This window comes from Oratosquilla oratoria, chromosome 17, assembly GCF_046742065.1.
Source record: "Oratosquilla oratoria isolate Oo_2021 chromosome 17, ASM4674206v1, whole genome shotgun sequence".
NCBI lineage: Eukaryota > Metazoa > Arthropoda > Malacostraca > Stomatopoda > Squillidae > Oratosquilla > Oratosquilla oratoria.
In genome coordinates this window covers 25,794,273-25,816,502 of record NC_134793.1, presented here as the reverse complement: position 1 = coordinate 25,816,502, position 22,230 = coordinate 25,794,273, and the positions used below count along the sequence as shown (strand labels likewise).

Below are 22,230 nucleotides of genomic sequence, written 5' to 3'. Positions count from 1 at the left end.
TACACTACCGGCCTCTTACAGGGCTCGGCAGCTACCCTTGGTCGTCCCGACCAATTTCTTATTTCCCTCTTACAGGGCTTGCTAATATATTTCTAGAATAAGCTAATCTACCCTTGCGTAATTGTTGATCTACCCTCCAAAATACATCATTCATGCAATAAATTGGAAATAATACATAAACATAATACCTATAAATGTGAATAACATGCATCTCAATATATATAAGGCATTGAATTAAGCGGTTACATGGTTGATTTGCTTTGACAGAGCCAATCTCCGGAATACAACAAAGGCAATCAGTGCTGCCACTAACACTGAAAGTAAGGGTATGATAAGGATTGGTAGTATATGTAAATCATTTGAGGGAGATCTTGACAATGGTCTTCTCTTAATTTTCAAGGGAGGAGAGTTTTCAGGCAATGTGAAGTTGAAGGTTGAAATGTAGGTGTCCTCGGTTATATGCATTGTATTAAGGGTATTAGAAATGGTGGAAATAGTGTCTGCATGCAATTCGCAGTTATCTTGAATAGAGACAAGACCTTCAACCAAATCCAATTTAGGACTCAACCCGGGACAATTTATTGATACCTTTGTCTTGTTAGGGAAAAACAGGTAATGAGATCCTTGTATGTTACAATGAGGGATCTGGTCTACCAAAATTCGTTGGTAATGACAATTGTTCATAACAGACATATTCCTAACCAGAGAGGCTTCACATGAATTTTTCAAAGCTTCACGGAACACAAACATGGAAGAATGACAGAGGTAAAGATTCCTATTAAATCTTCTACACTCCTTCAACTTGTCATTAGAGACTCTGCTCTCCTTCAGATTGTCTACAGAAAGGATATAATTGATTAGAAAATTCACTATGAGCACTAACTTTAAATTCTGAATGGTTTATCATCTTTTCAATAGCAATTAATTTGCAAAACACACTAATCTAGAGTTTGAGTGTCTCTTCTTGTTCAATATTCAATTTTTTTTCCAACACACTTCATTCCAAAGACAGTCTCATTACTTTAAAACGGTCACAATACTCATGTGTGTACTCAGATGAGAGGTCCTTAAGTCCTTAAGATTCCAAGTCTGACCACAGCAGATCCTGGGCTTTAGGTTTCCATGTATCTGCTTGACACCAAGTTCCAGTTGTTTAGGTCTCCCATCCCAAATACATACAAATGGTCAATACTATCTGTAAAATACATCAAGATTAATGTTCAACTCTTGAAAAATATCATTATAATATTCTCCATATTCTCCAGGGTTATTAATATTTATGCACAAAGTATTACTATAATCATCTTCATAGATCTGCAAGCTAATTTTCCTTATGTCATCTAAATGTCCTATCAACTCTTCTCTTGATTCTAAATGTTTAAGTTTAAACTTGTTTCCACCTGCAGAATCAATTACCCTATATGGACCAGTGTACCTTGGTGAAAGTTTATTATTGGGTGAGGTTAATTTGACCATTACTAATTCTCCAATTTTCAGTTCTAGTTTATGAGCTATTTTGTGTTGTTGTTCCTTCATCTTTTGTGAATACACCTGCATATGTTTCCTAACTCTTTGGTGAATACTTTGAAGAGTATTTATCCTATTGGATATATAATCATCCATATTATATATGGGTTTTTGCTCTGCAGTCAACATTTCATATGGCAGAGTTTTGTCCTCCCCAAAATTTATAAAATGAGGTGTATCACCAGTTGCTACATTAATTTGATTGTTCAGGGTACACTTAGCACAAGGAATCCAAGTATCCCAAGTTACACTATGAGGACTTATTAGGGTTCTAAGACATATAATTATCTTTTTGTTTAACCTTTCTACTACTCCATTACTTTGGGGATGGTTAACGAGTATATTGACTTTCTTGATGTGGAATACATTACATAGATTTTCCAAGATTTTGTTATTAAATTCAGTCCCATTATCTGAAACTAGGATGTTAGGTGTAGTAAAATTACAGATTATCTGATCATAGATTACGGAAGCAATAGTTTCAGCTTTCTTATTGATAATGGGTTGTAATATACAAAATCTTGAAAAATAATCAATAGCAACAAATAGGTATTTAAAGCCGTTCTCGGATAAAGGCAATTCCAATGTATCCATGTGAACTCTTTCCCAAGGTTTCTGTGGAATGGGATAGGTGAGTATAGGAGCAGGTTTTGGTGTATTTCCCTTCACCTTTACACATTTTACACACTTTTCTATATAATCATATATAGTTTTCTTCATACCTAGCCAAAAGTACTTAAGTTGTGCCTGTCTATAAGTTTTATCCTTTCCAGGATGTGAACTACAATCACTATCATGAAGTAACTTCAATATCTCATTTACCAGAGTTTGGGGTATAACCAACTGATTTACTTGACCTCTAGAAATATCTTTCCCATTTACAAATGTTTTCCTATACAATATTCCATTAATCAAATGAAATTCCTCTATCTTATACCCCTTTGGTAGCTTTGGAGGATCTCCTCTTGGGTTCATCAAATGCTTGATTATTGAATCACATGTCTCATCATCTCTCTGTTCTCTTATTAGCATTTCTTCATCTAAAGTTACTAATTCTTCTATACTACAAACAAAATTAATCAACCCTGTCCCAGTCATTGGTTGACTAATGTTTCTAGAAAGTGGATCTGCTACATTCCTTCTACCCGGAATATATTCAAATTGAACTTCATAGCACTGAAGTATCGCAAACCATCTAGCAAGTCTGCCTCTAAGATTCTTATGCTTAAATAAGTTCTGAATAGCTGGGTGATCAGTCCAGACTCTGATGGGATACCCTAGTATCATATCCCTAAAACTTTCTAAAGAATAAATTACTGCTAAAGTTTCTCTTTCAGTTATAGAATAGTTTCTCTCCGCACTATTACAAAGTCTGGATGTGTAAGCTATGGGTTTTAAAGTTCCATTTCTCTCTTGCATTAGTATGCCTCCTAATCCTATGTCAGACGCATCAGTACAAAGAATAAATTCTTTTTCATAGTTGGGAAAAATTAAAATAGGTGAACTTGTGAGTTTATCTTTCAACTTGTCAAAAGATTGCTGTTGCGCAGGTCCCCACATGAACTTTGAGTCCTTTCTTAACAATGAACTTAGTGGATTAGCAATGTCAGCATAACTTTGAATGAATTTACTATAATATTCTGTTAATCCCAAAAAGCTCCTAACCTTGTCTACGTTGGTCGGAACTAGAAAATTCTTGACAGCGTCCACCTTTGAATTTACTGTACTCAGCCCGTGTCTGTCTATCTTATGTCCTAAGTAAATGACACTGTCTTGCAAGAACTTACATTTTTCAAGTTTTACTTTTAACCCAGCTTCTCCTAGTCTTGAGAATATCAAATCTAATTTCTTAAAGTGCTCCACTGCAGTCTGAGAAATTATTAAAATGTCATCTAGAAATACACTGGCAGTGTTTCCTAACAATCCATCTAGAATAGTATTCATTAATCTCATGTAAGTTAATGGACTATTACATAACCCAAATGGCATTCTCTTGAACTCATAATGTCCTGTTGTAGTAGAAAATGCTGTAAACTCTCTTGAATCTTCATGCAATTCTATTTGCCAAAAAGCTGATTTGATATCTATAGTACTAAAATATCTCTTCTCAGTTCCCAAACTTCTCAAAATGTCACCGATAATGGGTAATGGTAACCTGTCACGAATGGTGTGCTTATTCAATTCCCTGTAATCAATAACTGGTCGCATGGTCCCATCAGACTTTGGTACTAAGATCAACGGAAAATTCCACTCACTTTTACTATGTTCAATAATATCCTGTGATAACATTTCAGTGATAAGTTGATCTACTACAGCTAATTTAGAGTGAGGAACTCTGTAAGCTGGTATGTAGATAGGTTGGGTTCCTGGTTTTAACTTAATGTGGTGTTTTAAAACAGTTGTTTTGCCTAAGGCGTCCCCCGGCAAAGCAATTGCTTTTTTATGTTTCATAAGCAAAGCAAATAAAGCTTCATCCAACTCAGGGCAATTAGTTGATTGTAATAATTCTTTATATCTATTTCTTAAGTCTATGCCTTCTTGTACTGAACAAATTGATGAAGTTGGTAATTCTATCTCCTCACTATTCTCATTTAAAATCTTAATAGGTTTAGTACACACCTGAATACATCCTATTTGTGTACATTTCTTAAAAACTATCTCTTTATTCATAGTATTAATTACTAATACTTCTACTCTGTTCTTATTTGTCTTATAAATCCCTGAGTCCCACTTCAATCCTTTAAGTTTAACTGATTCTGGGACTGTAATTACTTCAGAGTCTACATTGATTCCTTTCAAACACACTTCAACCTTATTAATTGACATGGGATGTAACAATGTCGACCTTGTTAATCCGCAATCTGCAATTCTCAAGGCATCTGTGGTTGATAATTTAGTAATCTCTGGGATTTCCTGAACTTCTGAGTTGGGTTCACAAATTGTTTTACTTTCTGTAGGGTTGGACCGCTCGGTCACGCTATCTAGGATAGAAATGTTATCTAAGGATTCATTGATTCCTGTCACTGGTCTTAAGTCTGGTTGATTTAAGAATGGGATTAACTGTGACTTCACTAAAATTCCTAAGTCAGCAGGACAAATTACCATGTTTTCTTTTCTCATAGTTGCAAATCCTATCAATAAATCTCCTGGAAAAACAGACTCTTCTACCACTATCACTGGGATGTACAATTGTTCATTTGTATATAAGGCAACTTCTAGCTCAATCTTACCTAATGTTTTTAACTGATTTCCAGTTACACCTTGCAATGTGTAACGGATCGGTTCCAACATTTTCACTCCTGGGTTCAACTGGTTTAAAACTTTACTAGTAATTACATTAACTACAGACCCTGTATCAATAAAAATTTGAATAGGCTTATTGAACACTTTACCTGCAATGAGAGGTCCTACAGAAGTTTTACCAACAGTAATTATCAGTTTGTCAGTTTCTTTCATCTCCCTTGCATTCCCATATTTAACACAATACCGCCTATCGGTATATATATGGGGAGGTCTGAAATTGTTTATTCTGTGTCTGGGGTTTTTCCTCTTAGCCCTGGGGGTACCCGAAAATTCCGGCACTCATGAGTTCTGTGTCCGATTTTATTATGGTAAATACAGAATGGAGGGTTCCTACATTGATACTCATTGTGACCTTCGTATTTGCAATTTCTGCAAATAATCCCATAAAAACATTATTGTGCTTTGTGTCCCCATGCATTACAATTAAAACATAGGATTCTGGTATCCCTATCCCTAGATGGACTTCTAGCATGTCGCCTATGTCCTACTTCTGTTTTCTTAAACTCTCTAGAGTTCCTATATTGGCTTTGTTGATTTATAGGCATTACATATGGGTTTATTGTTCTGGTCTCACTGTATCCTTGAAGAAGATAATCTACTTCTCCTAAACTTATATTTGATTTTAGATCCTTGTACAGCCTTTCTGCTGTTAAGTCATCAGAATTCTTTGCCAATAAGCTAAATGTAATCAATTTGATTACCTGTGAGATTTTCATCTTCTCACTAGATCTTTCTATCCAGTCTGAATCTTTCAAGATAGAATTCATGTCTTTTGACCATCTATCCAATCTAGCTAAGTACTCTGTGTCAGGTTCACTTGTCCTAACTTCCTTAATAATTTTTACCAATGATCTAATAGGATCCTGATCACATTTGGACATGAAATGTTTGAGAAAGGTCGTTTTGTAATTATCATATTGATTAATTTATTCCATTTGCTGGAAGTTAATGACAAACCTCGCCCTTCCATGCTCTGGATCTATATTCTCCTTGAGAATCTCAATCTTACGATTCTCATTGGTAATGTTTTTACTAACTATAAGAGTGTCTATGAGGTTCAGGAACTTGTTTACACCGTATGTGTTAGACTCTCCTGTGAATTTTGGAATATTTGTATTTGATGTGTGCATTTCGTGTCTCAACACGTTAGAATTCTGAGGGGTACTCATACTTATTACTAATACCTTGCTTTATCCTGGCTGCTTGCGATGTCGCTTCGTGATGTCAATTTCTCTCTTGACGTCCTTCTACGGCCTTGTCATTCGTCAACGACTTTGTTCCTCCTCCATCACACACTCTGCCTTGAAGACCGCCTTGTAGATAATGATCACCTTGAAGAATCTTGAAGAATGCTTGTTCCCATCGTAGCAGTTACTTGAAGTTGTAGATTTCTCTCGTAGTCGTCTTGGAACTAATACACTCTTGATTTTGGTTGTCTTGTTCCCGTAGACTTCTTGCGCCACTTCTCTTCGGAGGTGTTTAACACTCAGTTCGTTCGTCGCACCGCTGTTCACCACTTTCGCCACCCCTTGTCACCACTGTCACCACCACTGTCGGTCCTCGATCATTACACTTAAATTTGACTTGTAATACCACTCGTCTCAAGGCCCCTTGCCTTCGTTACCTGAATTTCACTAAATATTCAAGTTCCTCTTAAGCAGTAGGCCCAATGCCTTGTATTTCCTGTAGTCTCACTATTTTCTAGGCCCCGTGCCTAGTTCTCTCGTCCTTTGGGTTAATAAAAGGGTGGTGAATTTTCTTTCTTCTTTCACTGTAATTTCACCTTCTGGTTACACTCAGGATCTCTTTCTCTCGTCTCTACATCGTCTCTCTCGATCGTCTCCCTCGATCGTCTCTCTAGATCGTCTCTTGATCCTCTCTCTACATCGTCTCTATTTCGTCTGACGAGATCCCGTATCCTACGCTAAGCTACCTTCGTCTGACATCACTAATTTTTCTAATCCAATCTCCAGTGACTTTTCAAATAAATGTCACTCCTTATGGGCGTGAGTTTGAATTCATGCACCAATAGTTTTTTCCTCCTTCTCCACCTTGCACCAAGCCGGAAAGCCATTACAATGCCACTAGCAAAATTGTTTACCTCAGCATTAGTCAAACGAAGCTAACCTGCGCTTAACTTCTCTTTGATCATATTACATGGAAATCACACATTTTAAAGAAAATAGTTCAAATAATGCAACCATATATATATAGAAGTGTGCATTTGAGCAAAACCCGTCCTTGTTTGGGTTTTGTTGTTTTGTTCGGCTTTTCTCGGTTTTGTTCGGTTTGTTCGGCAATTAGTGAGACCCCGGCAATGGCTCATTCACGGTTAACCACAAATATCACCGGTGCTGAGAAATCATATTTTCTAAATTTGCTAAAATTGTTTGAATAATTATTATATATACACGATGCCAAAATTGAATGTACAAACTATAATTATCAGCGACTAACACACACACAAATGATTAGTCAATGTTTATACAGCCTTTGTCTAAAACTCAGTCCGTTATAAACAGACATAGTAAACATGGCGTTTGTCTCTGATATTAATAAGCTTACATTTTGATATTTTGCATATCGCATATATCCGAGACATACACAAATTTGGAAACAAATTCTCAGCACCCGTTAAATTGGTCATATATTTCGGCAGAATTTCATTTTACATGTGATCATTTTAATTTAGTGTTTGGAATTAGGCAAATGCATTAGAACCAATTGTCATTTTCACAAATGTCTAATATATAGTAATAGCTGTCGATCACGAGTCCAACACGTGATCCAAAGACCAGGTGAATACACAATAACAAAAAATATTAATTTAACAAATATTATTTTATTTGCAATTGTACAGAAGAACTATGTATGTTGTACATTATCTGACTTCTAGGTGTCGACTGGGTCTGATTTAATGGCATACTTATTTTAAACTAAGACCAATTAAGACTTCTATTATCAAACGGATGTAGCAGAGTCCTGCTCTCTCCTTTTTCTGCCTCCACATCTGTCTGAGGCATTTCTCAGATAAATCATGATTTCCCGCTCTACATGGGCTTGCACAGCACCTTCAATGCAAGTTAAACGGAGGATAGCACCTAAAAAATGGAAAGAATTAACTATGTTAATAGATATTTAAAAATCAGTTGAACAAATAGAATTGATAAGACATTCAGAACCTCTAAGTTAGTATTTTTCCTTAAAACGAGTGAAGAAAGCTGAAAAAGAAATAGACTTCGATCTACATAAAAGTTCAAAACGTTTATGGGGAATTATAAGTTTTTTGTACTAAGATTAGGTTTCAGTAAGTACTGCTTGCTAACAAGCTTGCAAGAAATGCATAGTATTAGAAATAGATCCAATTCGACGTTTATTTATTTAAATGCCTACTAAAGTAAGACACAAGGGATATAACAAAAAAAAAACAATCATGCAGAAACATGTGAAATAGAGTGTAAACACCTATAGCTAATAACTTCAATAAATTACGTTAGTGATCATTGTGCCCAAAACCATATTTCAGCACCCTAACAAGTAAACCAAAATAGGGTCGATATATAGAATCTTGACATTATTAAAAACAACCCCACAATGGCCCCCATATACCCGGGTTATTCGTTTAATATAACAAGGGGCATCTGATGCACTTTCAACAATCTCAAACTGTAAATAAGAATAAAAAATTATTAACGAAAATGATGCTATTCATTCCTCATACATATCACCAGTATTTCGATATCAATATTCATTAAAAAATAGTTCTCTTAGACGAAAGATAAAACATACCAATCCAGACTGTAGACAGCGTTGTGGATTTGAAACCCCGTTTTGCCTCCGCATCATCCTTGCTCTTCCAGCCCTTCGTTCCAATCCAGTTGAATTTGACCTGGAGCAGGTGGCTTAGTAGCGAAGAGCCCATCCTCCTGACGCAGTCCCGTAGGTCAAAGCCTCCAATCAAGCAGAGCTTGTTCTCCTGAAGTAGAAGAGGTATTACACAGAAATGAACTATGAATGACAAACTTAAGCAGAGACAATTATTAGAAAGAGAAGCCGGGTTAGGGAGCAGGATGGAGCCTAAAAAAGTATTTAAAAGTCGAATAGCAATAATAAATTAAAAACAAAGAGACACCTACTAGAAAATAACTGCAGCAACAAAATATGCCCTCTAAAATGACACAATCGTAGTTGGGTCAGAATTACCAGTAACAATCCTTAAAATGCTATTGTATGTACTCGTGTAAAACATGACAATAAATAAGGTACGTTCTACAGACACTAGACAATATAAGAAACTTTGGTAAATACAATATTTGGACAGAGTCATCATAATTTTCTAACAGAAGTAATTGGCAAACGTTTAAATGCATCTGAGTGGTACTCCTTTTTTGTCGTATATTAATCTAGATAATTTCAGAAAAGCTAGCGTACATTGAAAAAACATTCTTACCAATATCTTTTGGTGTGTTTTATCTTCATTTAACCAGCCCTCGAATACGTCAAACTCCTCTAAGGAGGTGAGTGGCAACTGCATTGGAAGCTCAGCGTCATCAACCTTTCCGCTCGTTTTATTGAGCTTCTGTAGCTCTGCCCTGCAGGCTCTCACCTCAGCACGTAGCTCCTCCAGATCATGTTTCAATTCCATTAAAATGGTAAGAAACTCTACATCTCGCGCTGCAAAAAGGGTAAAATACGCAAAATGAATACCATAAACTTTTTATTTTTAAAATTATCTTGCATCTTACACAAAAAAAAATATTAACATTGTATTAATCTCATCCGGTTAGCATAAAAATAAATTATTTCACAACTTTTGAGAATGAGAAGTACATTCAATCATTCATATGACAGAAATGATAAGCAGCCCTTAATTGAAATTAAGTAGAATCTATATTATCATCCATAGAATCTATATTATCATCCATTAGAATCTATATTATCATCTATAATCATCCAGAAGGGCTAAGATGGGAGGGAGGGTGGAAGGGAGTTGGGTGTGGGGATGGAAAGGGTGGGAGTGATTTTATGCCTTGTTCTTTTTTGGCTACCCCCCCTTAAAGGGGGAAAAAGCCTTGGTATATGTATGTATATTATTTGGAAAAGTTATTAACTGGCATAGCTTCAAACCAGTAAAAGTTACCACCAGAACTAATGCTAAGAATAATTTTTTAAAACAAAGCAAGAAATTTTAAATATATTATTTTTTCGATAGAAATTGACTGAAATAGGTTTAACAGATAAACAGATACCTGAGTTAACGGGTGCTGTTGAAACAGGTGCTGTTGACGCTCTAATTGGGGTACTGGTTGGAGCTAGGCTGGATGTATGAATTAATATGTCAGACACACCTCCTGCATTGTCGAACATGATACCTGAGCTAACGGGTGCTGTTGAAACGGGTGCTGTTGACACTCTAATTGGGGTACTGGTTGGAGCTAGGCTGGATGTATCAATTAATATGTCAGACACACCCGCTGCATCGTCAAACGTGTCGAATTGCGGAATGTTCACTGACACAACTGATGGCATCTTTTGGATTGCAGGTGCTTTGGCCAACTTTCTTTTTGCTTTTGGAACATAGTCCTCTTCCTCGTCAGTACTAGGAGGGTATCTTGATCTAATCCTGCAAAAAATTCAAATCACCCCTATAATAAAGAACATGATTTTCACCATTCCTAAACAATACACAAAAAAAACGTTTCTACATTAATATCCAATAAGGAAAATCACATCTGAAATAAGTATGAAGCTGGGTATGCACCAAAAATATGGGCACACAAGTTCTAAAATTCATACAATGAATGAAGTCAATAATAAATGAAAAATGTATACCTATGAAAAGCAAATTAAAATCAATGTAATTCTACTGAATATTTTGGTCCACAATCATAGTAACTAAGTACACCTTACCTACTACAAGAACACAACAATAAAATCCGAATATTATCCCATTATATATCTCTTGTATATGGAGTAATATAACCAACTACTAAATATAAGGAATTATTTAAGGTCAGATATAAGCATAGGATTTTACAAGCAATACAAAAGTTACCCATCACCAATCAAAGCACCAATCACCTCCCACTAATTTATACTCACAAATAAAAAAATAACAGCTTCATTATCCTGCAAAATTAGGATAATATACTTACAATATACAAGGGTTTCAACCAAAATATTTCTGATAATATATATATTATCCAGAAAAGCCGGCACAAGATAAATCAGGACAAACTTTTCATTCATTTATTACCCTTTTTGAGGATGTCCTGTTTTGTATATCAAATCTGCCTATTATATATAGTTATTGCTCCATCTCAGTTCTTTATGTAATTCACATTGATTAAATAATAGATTGTAATATCTCTTTTTGGTTATGGTTTTGTCAATTTATCTCCCCTCACACTTCTCCTTCACTCTATTATGTAAATAATCATATTTTTGCTCGGAGTTGCAGATCGCAGCTATCTGCCAGTTATACCTGATAAGCTAAAAGTACATGAAACCAATTTATACCTTCTTGCTCCTCGTCCAAGCTCCTCTTCACCTTGGCTGACAGGGTTATCTGTCTCTTCAGCCTCCCTTGCTTTCCGTCTTCCATCTTCATATGTATCTGGAGGGCAAAAAATACAAAAAACCTCATATGAGTTTTATTGGAGAAAAATAATTTAAGATTATAGGAGAATTCTAGGGAATTATTTCAAAATTGTTCAAAGCCAATGTGATAAAGAGGCACATGTTTTTTAACTGCCTTATCAATTACAAAATCTGAGAATATTTCAAATCAAAAGATACCATAACCCAAAAAATGAACACAGATACTTTGTAACTTACTATCAGCAGTTTTAAGAACAAAAGAAAAAATCAGCAAATGAACTGAATTCAAAGGGGTGATATAATAAATAAGGAAAATAGCTGTAAAGTAAAAAAAAAACAATCAAAAGTTTAGTGGACACTTTATTATTAGAATTAGATCAAATGAAATCTTTGCAAATGAATGTATTCTAACATTCATTTACCACCAAAGAATATTTACCTTCAAGTCTCATCAAGAGATATAATTATGGGGGGAAACAATTATCTCTTATCATTTTAACTGACTGAATTTATTTATCAATTTACATATGATATATCTTCAGCATTTAAAATGTCTAAAAATAAGTTTTATACTCAATTGCAGAATCGGCAGCAACTACAATTACAAAAACTTAACTTGAATGTACCAAGGAAAATCAGAGAGGGGATATATTAAGAGTTAATCAGCCCATATGTCACAAATTTAATTATGTCATTCCAAGAATGATCAGATATTACGTACCTGCCGCACAGATGACACGCATCTTATGCCTCTCCCATGTGTGGTCTGGCACCACCCTATCTTTTATCATCTTTGTAATTGCTGTCAATGATTTACTCTTTGGCCACCACGTCTCATCCTGCCCCAGGATCCATCCACTGGGGACCATCTCAACAGTATTATTATTGGTGAATGCGACAATAACATACATTCTGTGGCAATTAAAGGCTAACATTAGCATAGGCATAGGTATTGTTTACAGCATAGAGAAAATTTCAAGTGGCAGCAAATAGTATTATTAATAAATCAAAATATATGATATAGTATCATAAAATCAATAATGACAGAAATATCTGAATGCAGATAAGTTCTAACCATGTTCAGAAAACAAATAATTATATTCATAGCTTACATTTTACAAGAGAGTTTAGTTTAACCTTGTTTTAGGCATTGACATTTGGTTAAATTGTGTATTACGTGAAATCATTTATTTGAAACAACAACCCTATCTATTTTTAAAATGATAATGTTTCTAGGCATCACCGAGTGAAAACTTACTTTTACTTTTAACAATAAACATTACTGGTAAAAGTGTGTATCTAACATTTGGATATTTTCTACTGCATTTGCACTGAACACTTCCATTTAAAGTTAAAATACCCACTAATAGTACATATATTTTTGTCTTTCTAAACACAGTTTAATACCTTTAATTATTACTATATTCTCAAAATATATAGAATGATGTAGATTAATTGTTTGGGTTCAAGCTAAATATAAGGTAAATACAGGCTTGAGGGGTAATAGGGAAAAAAATACTATATTAATCCATAGTATTATATTGGCATTTGACAGTTACAGTTCACTGGTAGGTCGAAAAGTGGGTTTCAGACATTCTCAAAACATGACTATTTTATAATTTTTAGTAATACCTGATATGCATTATCCCAACCTTTGGTAACATGATTCAGCCAAATGGTATAACACCATATATATTCATATAAATCTTAATAGAATAATACTATCTCATGAAACAAAGAATATATAAATTAAGACAAAATCCCAATTTCAATGTTCTAATGTAATTTTACATAAAAGATAAAAATGACAGCTAAAATGAATGTATTAGAGGAATTGCAGCAGAGTTGGCACAATTGAGCAGTAAGACATACTTGCCTGATATGACTTTAACATTTGCTACTAACAATTCACTGTGTAAATTAGAAACAGCATGAATATTCAATTTTGAAGATTCTACTGGATAATCAAATAATAAACCTTGAGTCATGAAACGTTTATACACCACAAAAATTTCATCATTTTGGCTAAAAATATTTTGAACCAAACATACTGTGCCTTGAATTTGAAAACAGTTGTTGCCTGTTTTTCTACTCATGACAAATTTCCCATTATGAAATTCAGTATACTGTTTATATTTTGAAAGTAGATACTGAGCTGGGACAGGTCCTTCATAATGTTGGCCTATAGGATGAAAATGTGCAGCAACCTGAGGCTGCATTATATTTGAAATTTCTGTTAATCTCCTAATTATTTGGGGTAATGCACCACTAGGTTTTCTTAACATTCTCTTCAAAGCTCCAAGAAAATTCTCGAAAGGGAAGGATGAAAATGAATCTAGAGGTCCATGCAACTTTACATCATCAGGAAGATGCATTAGAGAATGTACATTATAGGTCACAAACTCTGAACCATACAATCTCATGAAATGCTGAATAAATGACAATAGAAGCTGCTGTGCATAATCACAATGAGTTGAAGCTAGCTTGGGATTGGCTAAAATATGAACAGCAGCAGATAGAAGCATGAAATTATGATATATTTCTAGAGGAAGTCTGTCAATTAATGAAACCAAGCCTGTATATAACAGAAACAATCTATATTCAGTAGCTTTCCATCGATCAATATCATCTAAGCCACGAGGTTTTCTTGAAAATTCTCGAGGGATAAATTGTCTTAAACTTTGAAGTCTTTCAGATATACTATCTTTAACTTGTCTCCCTATTCTTACAGTCAATGGTCCTTTCAACCAAAGCCAAATCAGCTTCTTCATTACTCCTAAACACACAAGGTGCATGTAATCCAAAGGCACTTGAGACACAAGACCAACACCTAATCTTTTAAGAGGGGATTCTCCTTTGTGGTGGTCTCTATCATGCATTTCATCAAATGCTATGTCAGTGCGCAACTGTGCATTAGTATCTGGAAATGTTATTTTCTTCTCAAAAACACCAGACTGGTCACACTTTTCACATCCAGCTTAGCCAGTGTGCCCTTTAATACATTTGATAAAGGATCGTGCTGGAGCATCACAAACAAAAGCCTTTATAACTACCTGATAGGTCTTATCTTCATATTTTATTCCATTTACCTTTAACTCTATCATTTCATCAATGAAATAAGAAAGAAATTCTTCAACACTACCTGGCTTTGAATCACCACAAAATATACCAATAACAAAAGGTTGTGATTTTGCTGTTCCTGGAATTAACTCCAGAATAGGCCAAAACTGAGTTTTGGCACTTTTAAACAGTGGTAGACCATCAATGTTTATTTGTAACTTTAGTACGACTTGCTCCAGTAAATCACTACGGTATGTCAGCTGATATATACCAGTAACAACACCAAAATGATAATACTCACCACCTTGTATTTGCACAATTTTATCAATCTTCCCTATTTTAATTAGTGTTCTTGGATCTTTAGGGAGGTATGGTAGTACTAGACTCAAAATTTTAAGTAGTTCTTTTAGTGCAATATGAGTTACATTAAACTGTACTGCCCATCTGGACAATAAATCCATCAACTCAATTTGAAAAGTCTGTGAGTCACCATTTCCATCATTATCGGATGATACATAATCATAGTCAGAAGAATCATAATTATTATGACAATCACTATCATGCAGGATAGTATTGTCTTCCTCAATTTCAAAGCCAACCATTTCTTTATAAGACTCTTGTGAAGTTTGATGTACCTCATTACTATCTTTATATTTAACTGTATTTTGTACATAAGTAGAACTAGATGGCAAACTATGTGCTACTTTCACAATGTTAACATTTTGGTTATGACTAGAATCAACAATATCCACATTTTCTGAAGACTTCTTCATAATATTTTCTAAATGATGATTTACATCATTTTTTATTTTTCGACGTTTTGTCCAAATTGACATTGCTAATTTTTAAAAATATTGAATACTAAATTGTTTAATACTTGAATTATTTTATACAGCTCTATACAGCACAATAAACAAATAACTCAGATATGCTTCAGTGATTATACCTAACAATAAATTTATAAGTAGAGCTCTAGCCTTACCCAACACAACTCACTAGTATTAGTAACAGTAACAAGTAGTATCAAATAGAGCCCACAACTGATATCAAAAAGGCTGTGGTTGAGATGTTTTGACTATAGGCCTACTAGTTTAGTAATATTAATAATAGAATTATTCTAGTGTAGGTGTAGAATTGTTTTTTTTTTTAGTTTTTAATAACTGTGAGGCCTACAGGCTTTTAATAAACAACACTATACATGATAATATTGCTTAACCTATTTTCAACATTCAGGAATTAAAATAAAATTTACTTAAGCTGGCGTTGATAGCTTACAACGTTATAGGCCCAGTGTCTGATAAACTGATAAAGTGCCAGACTTACACATTATCGCTCACCCAAGGAAATTTAATGCAACAGACCCGCTATATAAAATCATTACCAAACAAACTGCTGCCACTGAAATGTAATCACTATGCTATAATGTATACGTTATGCCATTGCTTTGTTACCTGGTAATAAAGAGTGGAATCGACACAGCAAAATGAAAAATATATCAGCCCGTGAAAAAACACTCCGCTCTTGTAGTTTCTTTGGATTCAAAATGTGAGATCGGAACTCTTGGGACCATGCGTCGAAGGCTCGGACGTTATCTCCGTAGATGGAATGGCGCGAGATGTAACGTTATAAACACTGCAATCTACCTTAACCGGGCCAGAACTGGCCCATTTGTACGTTATGATTAAACGGCAGCATTCTGGTATGATAACGGTACAATTTAAAGTCGGTTATAAAATGGCAGCGTTTAACTGGCCCCGTTACGGTTAGCTTAAGGCAAAACAGAACCCGAACTGCCTTGACATGCCGCAAGGAAACCAGAAACGGTCCGTTTTAACCATGTTTACTGGGACAGACACAAACCTACAGACATACAAACACACACAAACACACACACACACACACACTTCAACGAATGGACAGCTTAGAAGACGTTCTGAAGAAAAGTGAAGTCTGTGGATCCCAACGCAAAGAGAAGTGCCTAGTGTTTTTGCAGGGTGGGGGGGAAATTGCTCGTGGAGTAGTGGGAACGTAGGGAAAGAGGAAAAGGGGAGGGATTACTGAGGGAAATGGAAGGAAATGAGGAGGGAGTAGACTTTGACCAGCCAGACAAGCGGAAGGTAAACAAAAGACTTAGCGAGGATCAAATGTCTAATAAAAATGTAAAGATTAGAAGTATAGAGAGGAGCAATACAGAAGAAAGTGACGAGAATATGTTCCAGGGATTTAAAGAGGGTGGGGGGGACACCACCCCCCCCCCCCCCCCCCCCCGCCCCCCCCCGACTGATAAGACTAGAGGAGAGAGTTGATAAGGTGATCGAGGACTTGGAGCGTAAGTTAGGTAACGTAGACTCCATTTTTCAAAGAATTGAAAGGTTGGAACAACTAGAGAAGGCTAACAGAAACTTAACTGAAGAAATAGAGGACCTAAAAAGACAGTTAGGAAATGTAAAGGAGGAGAATGAGAAATTGAAGAAGAATAGTAATGAAAACAGAGAGAAACTAGCTACAGAAGCTAAAAATTGGAGAATAACTCAAGAAGGGAATAAGGTTTCATTCACTGACATAGTCAAACAGCAATTGAAAGAACATAATGAAGACTCAGTTATTAAAGTGATGAGACAGAAGGAGAATATAGTAAGAGAATTAGCTGACAAAAAGAAATGTATAATTATATTAGGAATGGAAGAGAAACATAACCCAGATAGAACTGCAAGAATCAAGGAGGAAAATGAAAGAGTAAGCAGTTTATTAAAATTAGTCCAAGAAGATGAACCAGAAATTATAAAGGAAATTGAGGAAATATTCAGACTCGGAAAATATAGTACAGATAAGACCAGACCAATTAAGATTAAATTCAGGTCACAAACAACAGCAGAGAAAATTCTATCCAAGACAGGGAAACTAGCAACAAATGATCAATATAAAAAGGTATGGATAAAAAGAGAAATGAATAAGGAGGAAAGAGAGGCAGAAAAGCAGAAAAGAATTGAAGCTAAGGCAAAAAACGAGGAAAGAACGGAGTCAGAGAAAGAGAGATTCTATTGGAGAGTAGTGAACATGAAAATAAAGCAGTTCGACATACTAAAGAAAAACATAAGGGAAACAGAGAATACAATGGAAGTGACAGAAAACTAAGAGTGTCTTACACAAATATAGATGGATTGATAACAGGATTGAATGAACTGAATGATTATTTGAAAGAAAAAGAACCGGACATAATGGGAATTGTAGAAACAAAATTAAAAGGCCCACTACCACCCAACAGTGTAGGACATGATACATACAATTATTGGATTAGAAACAGAGAGAAAAAACAAGGGGGTGGAGTTATGTTCCTGACTAAGAAGGATATAAACGTGAAAGGTGTCATATATGGAAAGAATACAGTAGAGATGATTATGATAGAAGTGGAAGACCGAGATAAAAAGAGCAGAAAATTTGTGATCAATTATGTGCCTCCGAAAACAGCCTCATGGGAGGAGAGTGAACATAAAAGTATGTTAGAGGACACAAAGATAGCATTAACTAAAATAATGGAAGACGGAGGAAGAATAGTTATGATGGGCGACTTTAATTGCAAAGAAATCTGCTGGGAAGAAATGACAGTAAAGAGTGGTGATGACTCATGGGGAAATGCTCTACTTGAGATGATTACTGACCATTCAATGACACAATGGATACAAGAGAACACTAGGTATAGAAATGAAGAAGAACCATCGAGGCTAGACTTAATAATTACATCTGAACCTAGAATAGTGGACAAGATTGAATATAAAACACCAATAGGTAAAAGTGACCACATATTGATTGAACTGGAACTTAATGAAGAAAAATATATGAAAAGAAATGAACAATATAGAAAAGGAAGAATGATGTATGAAAAAACAAACTTTGATAAAATAAGAGAATTCTTCCAACAAGAAAACTGGGAAGAAATATACAAAGAAGAAACAACAGTGGAAGAGAAATGGAATATCTTGACAAAAATTTACAAAAAAGGAGTGGAAAAGTATGTCCCAAGACAAAAACAAGAAAAAGAATATGTAAAATGCTGGTACAACAAAAGTTGTAGGGAGTTAAAGGACAAAAGAGACAAAGCCTGGAACAGATGGAAAAAAGACAGAAGACCTGAAAAATGGAAAATATATACTGGTTATAGAAATGAATATGTACAAAAGTGCAGAGAGGAAAAAAGAAAATATGAAAAAGATGTTATAGAGAAGTGTAAAGATCAACCAAAACTATTCTACAGATTTGTAAACAATAAACTGAAAAACAAACAAGACTTAGAGAAATTAAGACAAGGAGGAGTTGAATACACTGAGGAAATGGAAATGGCAGAAATTATGAACAAACATTTTAAATCAGTGTTTACAAGGGAAAATATACAACCTGAAGAGATTGAGTGGAAGGAAAAAGTCCCCCCTATGGAAGAAATAGAAGTAACAAAGAATGAAATATTGACACACTTGGGTAATTTTGATGTCAGAAAATCGCATGGGCCAGATGAAATAGCAAACTGGATTCTGAAAGAATGCAGGAATGAACTGGCAGACAAAATACATAGCATAATAAGCAGTTCCTTAAAAGAAGGAAAAGTTCCAGAAGATTGGAAAAAAGCAAATATAGTACCTATATATAAAGGAGGAAATAAAGAAGAACCTACCAACTATAGACCAGTCTCTCTAACAAGTACAATAGCAAAAATTTGTGAAAGAATTATCAAAAGTAGATGGGTAAAATACTTGGAAAAAAACAACGTACTAAATCCAAGGCAATTTGGATTCAGACAAGGACGATCATGCGTCACCAATTTAATAGGTTTCTATTCAAGGCTAATAGATATAATACAAGAAAGAGATGGATGGGCTGATTGTGCATTTCTAGACCTAAAAAAAGCTTTTGACAAAGTACCACATAAGAAGTTGCTTAAGAAATTAGAATATGAAGGAGGAATACAAGGTAAATTGCTAAATTGGATGGAAGACTTTTTGCAAGAAAGAAAAATGAGAGTAGTGATAAGAGATCAGCACTCAAAATGGAATAAAGTAATAAGCGGTGTCCCGCAGGGAACAGTTCTGGCCCCAATAATGTTTGCTATATATATTAATGATATGGATGAAGGAATTGAAAGCTATATGAGCTTCTTTGCAGATGATGCAAAATTACTGAAAAGAGTGAAAACTGAAGAAGATTGTGAATCACTACAGAGAGATCTAAATAAAGTACAAGAATGGAGTAGGAAGTGGGAGATGGAGTTCAATACAAAAAAGTGTAGTATAATGGAATTTGGAAAAAGCAAAAACAGAATAACAGGATCATATAATTTGGGAAAAGAAGGAATAAAAAAAGTAGAAAATGAGAAGGACCTGGGAGTCATTGTTATGAATAATATGTCACCTGAGAAACATATAAATAAGATTTTTGGAGAAACTTATAATTTAATAAGAACAATCAAAGTGGCATTTACATACCTGGATGAAGAAATGGTGAGGAAAATCCTAATCACCCTGATAAGACCAAGATTGGAATATGCAGCAACGATATGGTCACCAAGTACAAAAAAATGTATAAAAAAACTTGAAAGAATACAAAGAGCAATTACAAAACTGGCACCAACACTCTCAAAACTATCATATGAAGAGAGACTACAAAAACTTAAACTACAGACACTAGAGCAAAGAAGAGAGAGAGGAGATTTGATAGCTATTTACAGAATCATGAAAGGCATAGAAATTACTGATAGAGAGAATCTGATAAAATGGGATGACAGAAATACAAGAGGACACGGAAAGAAAATAAAAAAAGACAGCTATAGAAGAGATTTTAAAAAGAACAGCTTTCCTCACAGAGCAATAGACAGTTGGAACAAGTTAGATGAGAAAGTGGTGTGTGCAAAAACAATACATGAATTTAAAAATAGTTTAGATAAAATGAGATATGAAGACGGGACCCCACGAGCATAGCTCCCCTTCCCGTAAAATACAACTAGGTAAATACAACTAGGTAAATACACACACACACACTTCAACGAATGGACGGCTTAGAAGACGTTCTGAAGAAAAGTGAAGTCTGTGGATCCCAACGCAAAGAGAAGTGCCTAGTGTTTTTGCAGGGTGGGGGGGAAATTGCTCGTGGAGTAGTGGGAACGTAGGGAAAGAGGAAAAGGGGAGGGATTACTGAGGGAAATGGAAGGAAATGAGGAGGGAGTAGACTTTGCCCAGCCAGACAAGCGGAAGGTAAACAAAAGACTTAGCGAGGATCAAATGTCTAATAAAAATGTAAAGATTAGAAGTATAGAGAGGAGCAATACAGATTAAAGTGACTATAATATGTTCCAGGGTTTAAAAGTGGGTGGGGGGTACACAACCCCCCCCCCCCCCCCCCCCCGACTGATAAGACTAGAGGAGAGAGTTGATAAGGTGATCGAGGACTTGGAGCGTAAGTTAGGTAACGTAGACTCCATTTTCCAAAGAATTGAAAGGTTGGAACAACTAGAGAAGGCTAACAGAAACTTAACTGAAGAAATAGAGGACCTAAAAAGACAGTTAGGAAATGTAAAGGAGGAGAATGAGAAATTGAAGAAGAATAGTAATGAAAACAGAGAGAAAATAGCTACAGAAGCTAAAAATTGGAGAATAACTCAAGAAGGGAATAAGGTTTCATTCACTGACATAGTCAAACAGCAATTGAAAGAACATAATGAAGACTCAGTTATTAAAGTGATGAGACAGAAGGAGAATATAGTAAGAGAATTAGCTGACAAAAAGAAATGTATAATTATATTAGGAATGGAAGAGAAACATAACCCAGATAGAACCGCAAGAATCAAGGAGGAAAATGAAAGAGTAAGCAGTTTATTAAAATTAGTCCAGGAAGATGAACCAGAAATTATAAAGGAAATTGAGGAAAAATTCAGACTCGGAAAATATAGTACAGATAAGACCAGACCAATTAAGATTAAATTCAGGTCACAAACAACAGCAGAGAAAATTCTATCCAAGACAGGGAAACTAGCAACAAATGATCAATATAAAAAGGTATGGATAAAAAGAGAAATGAATAAGGAGGAAAGAGAGGCAGAAAAGCAGAAAAGAATTGAAGCTAAGGCAAAAAACGAGGAAAGAACGGAGTCAGAGAAAGAGAGATTCTATTGGAGAGTAGTGAACATGAAAATAAAGCAGTTCGACATACTAAAGAAAAACATACGGGAAACAGAGAATACAATGGAAGTGGCAGAAAACTAAGAGTGTCTTACACAAATATAGATGGATTGATAACAGGATTGAATGAACTGAATGATTATTTGAAAGAAAAAGAACCGGACATAATGGGAATTGTAGAAACAAAATTAAAAGGCCCACTACCACCCAACAGTGTAGGACATGATACATACAATTATTGGATTAGAAACAGAGAGAAAAAACAAGGGGGTGGAGTTATGTTCCTGACTAAGAAGGATATAAACGTGAAAGGTGTCATATATGGAAAGAATACAGTAGAGATGATTATGATAGAAGTGGAAGACAGAGATAAGAAGAGCAGAAAATTTGTGATCAATTATGTGCCTCCGAAAACAGCCTCATGGGAGGAGAGTGAACATAAAAGTATGTTAGAGGACACAAAGATAGCATTAACTAAAATAATGGAAGACGGAGGAAGAATAGTTATGATGGGCGACTTTAATTGCAAAGAAATCTGCTGGGAAGAAATGACAGTAAAGAGTGGTGATGACTCATG

The 22,230-nt window shown here is 35.1% G+C and overlaps 2 protein-coding genes across 7 annotated transcripts in view; one reads left to right on the top strand and one right to left on the bottom strand.

Annotated features, from left to right (window-relative positions):
* LOC143034535 (uncharacterized) overlaps window positions 1-22,230 on the top strand; it is a 122,231-nt gene that overhangs the window by 59,641 nt on the left and 40,360 nt on the right. Inside the window, exon 1 of one of the 2 annotated variants that reach the window (XM_076200725.1) lies at window positions 9,376-9,482. The exons of the other annotated variant lie outside the window; for it this stretch is intronic. The gene's annotated coding sequence lies outside the window, so the exon portion shown is untranslated. Of the gene's footprint in view, window positions 1-9,375; window positions 9,483-22,230 lie in introns of those variants that run through there. 2 annotated transcript variants of the gene reach the window in all.
* Window positions 6,999-22,230, bottom strand: part of LOC143034536 (uncharacterized) — a 44,181-nt gene continuing 28,949 nt past the window's right edge. Inside the window, exons 1-7 of one of the 5 annotated variants that reach the window (XM_076200729.1) lie at window positions 15,942-16,332; window positions 12,152-12,342; window positions 11,350-11,446; window positions 10,080-10,453; window positions 9,281-9,504; window positions 8,620-8,806; window positions 7,000-7,931 (exon numbers count right to left, since the gene is read on the bottom strand). In XM_076200729.1, coding sequence (XP_076056844.1) covers window positions 7,792-7,931; window positions 8,620-8,806; window positions 9,281-9,504; window positions 10,080-10,453; window positions 11,350-11,446; window positions 12,152-12,341 — 1,212 coding nt within the window. In that variant the 5' untranslated portion in view covers window position 12,342; window positions 15,942-16,332 and the 3' untranslated portion in view covers window positions 7,000-7,791. The other 4 variants (XM_076200731.1, XM_076200732.1, XM_076200730.1 and 1 more) reach the window with 4 other exon arrangements.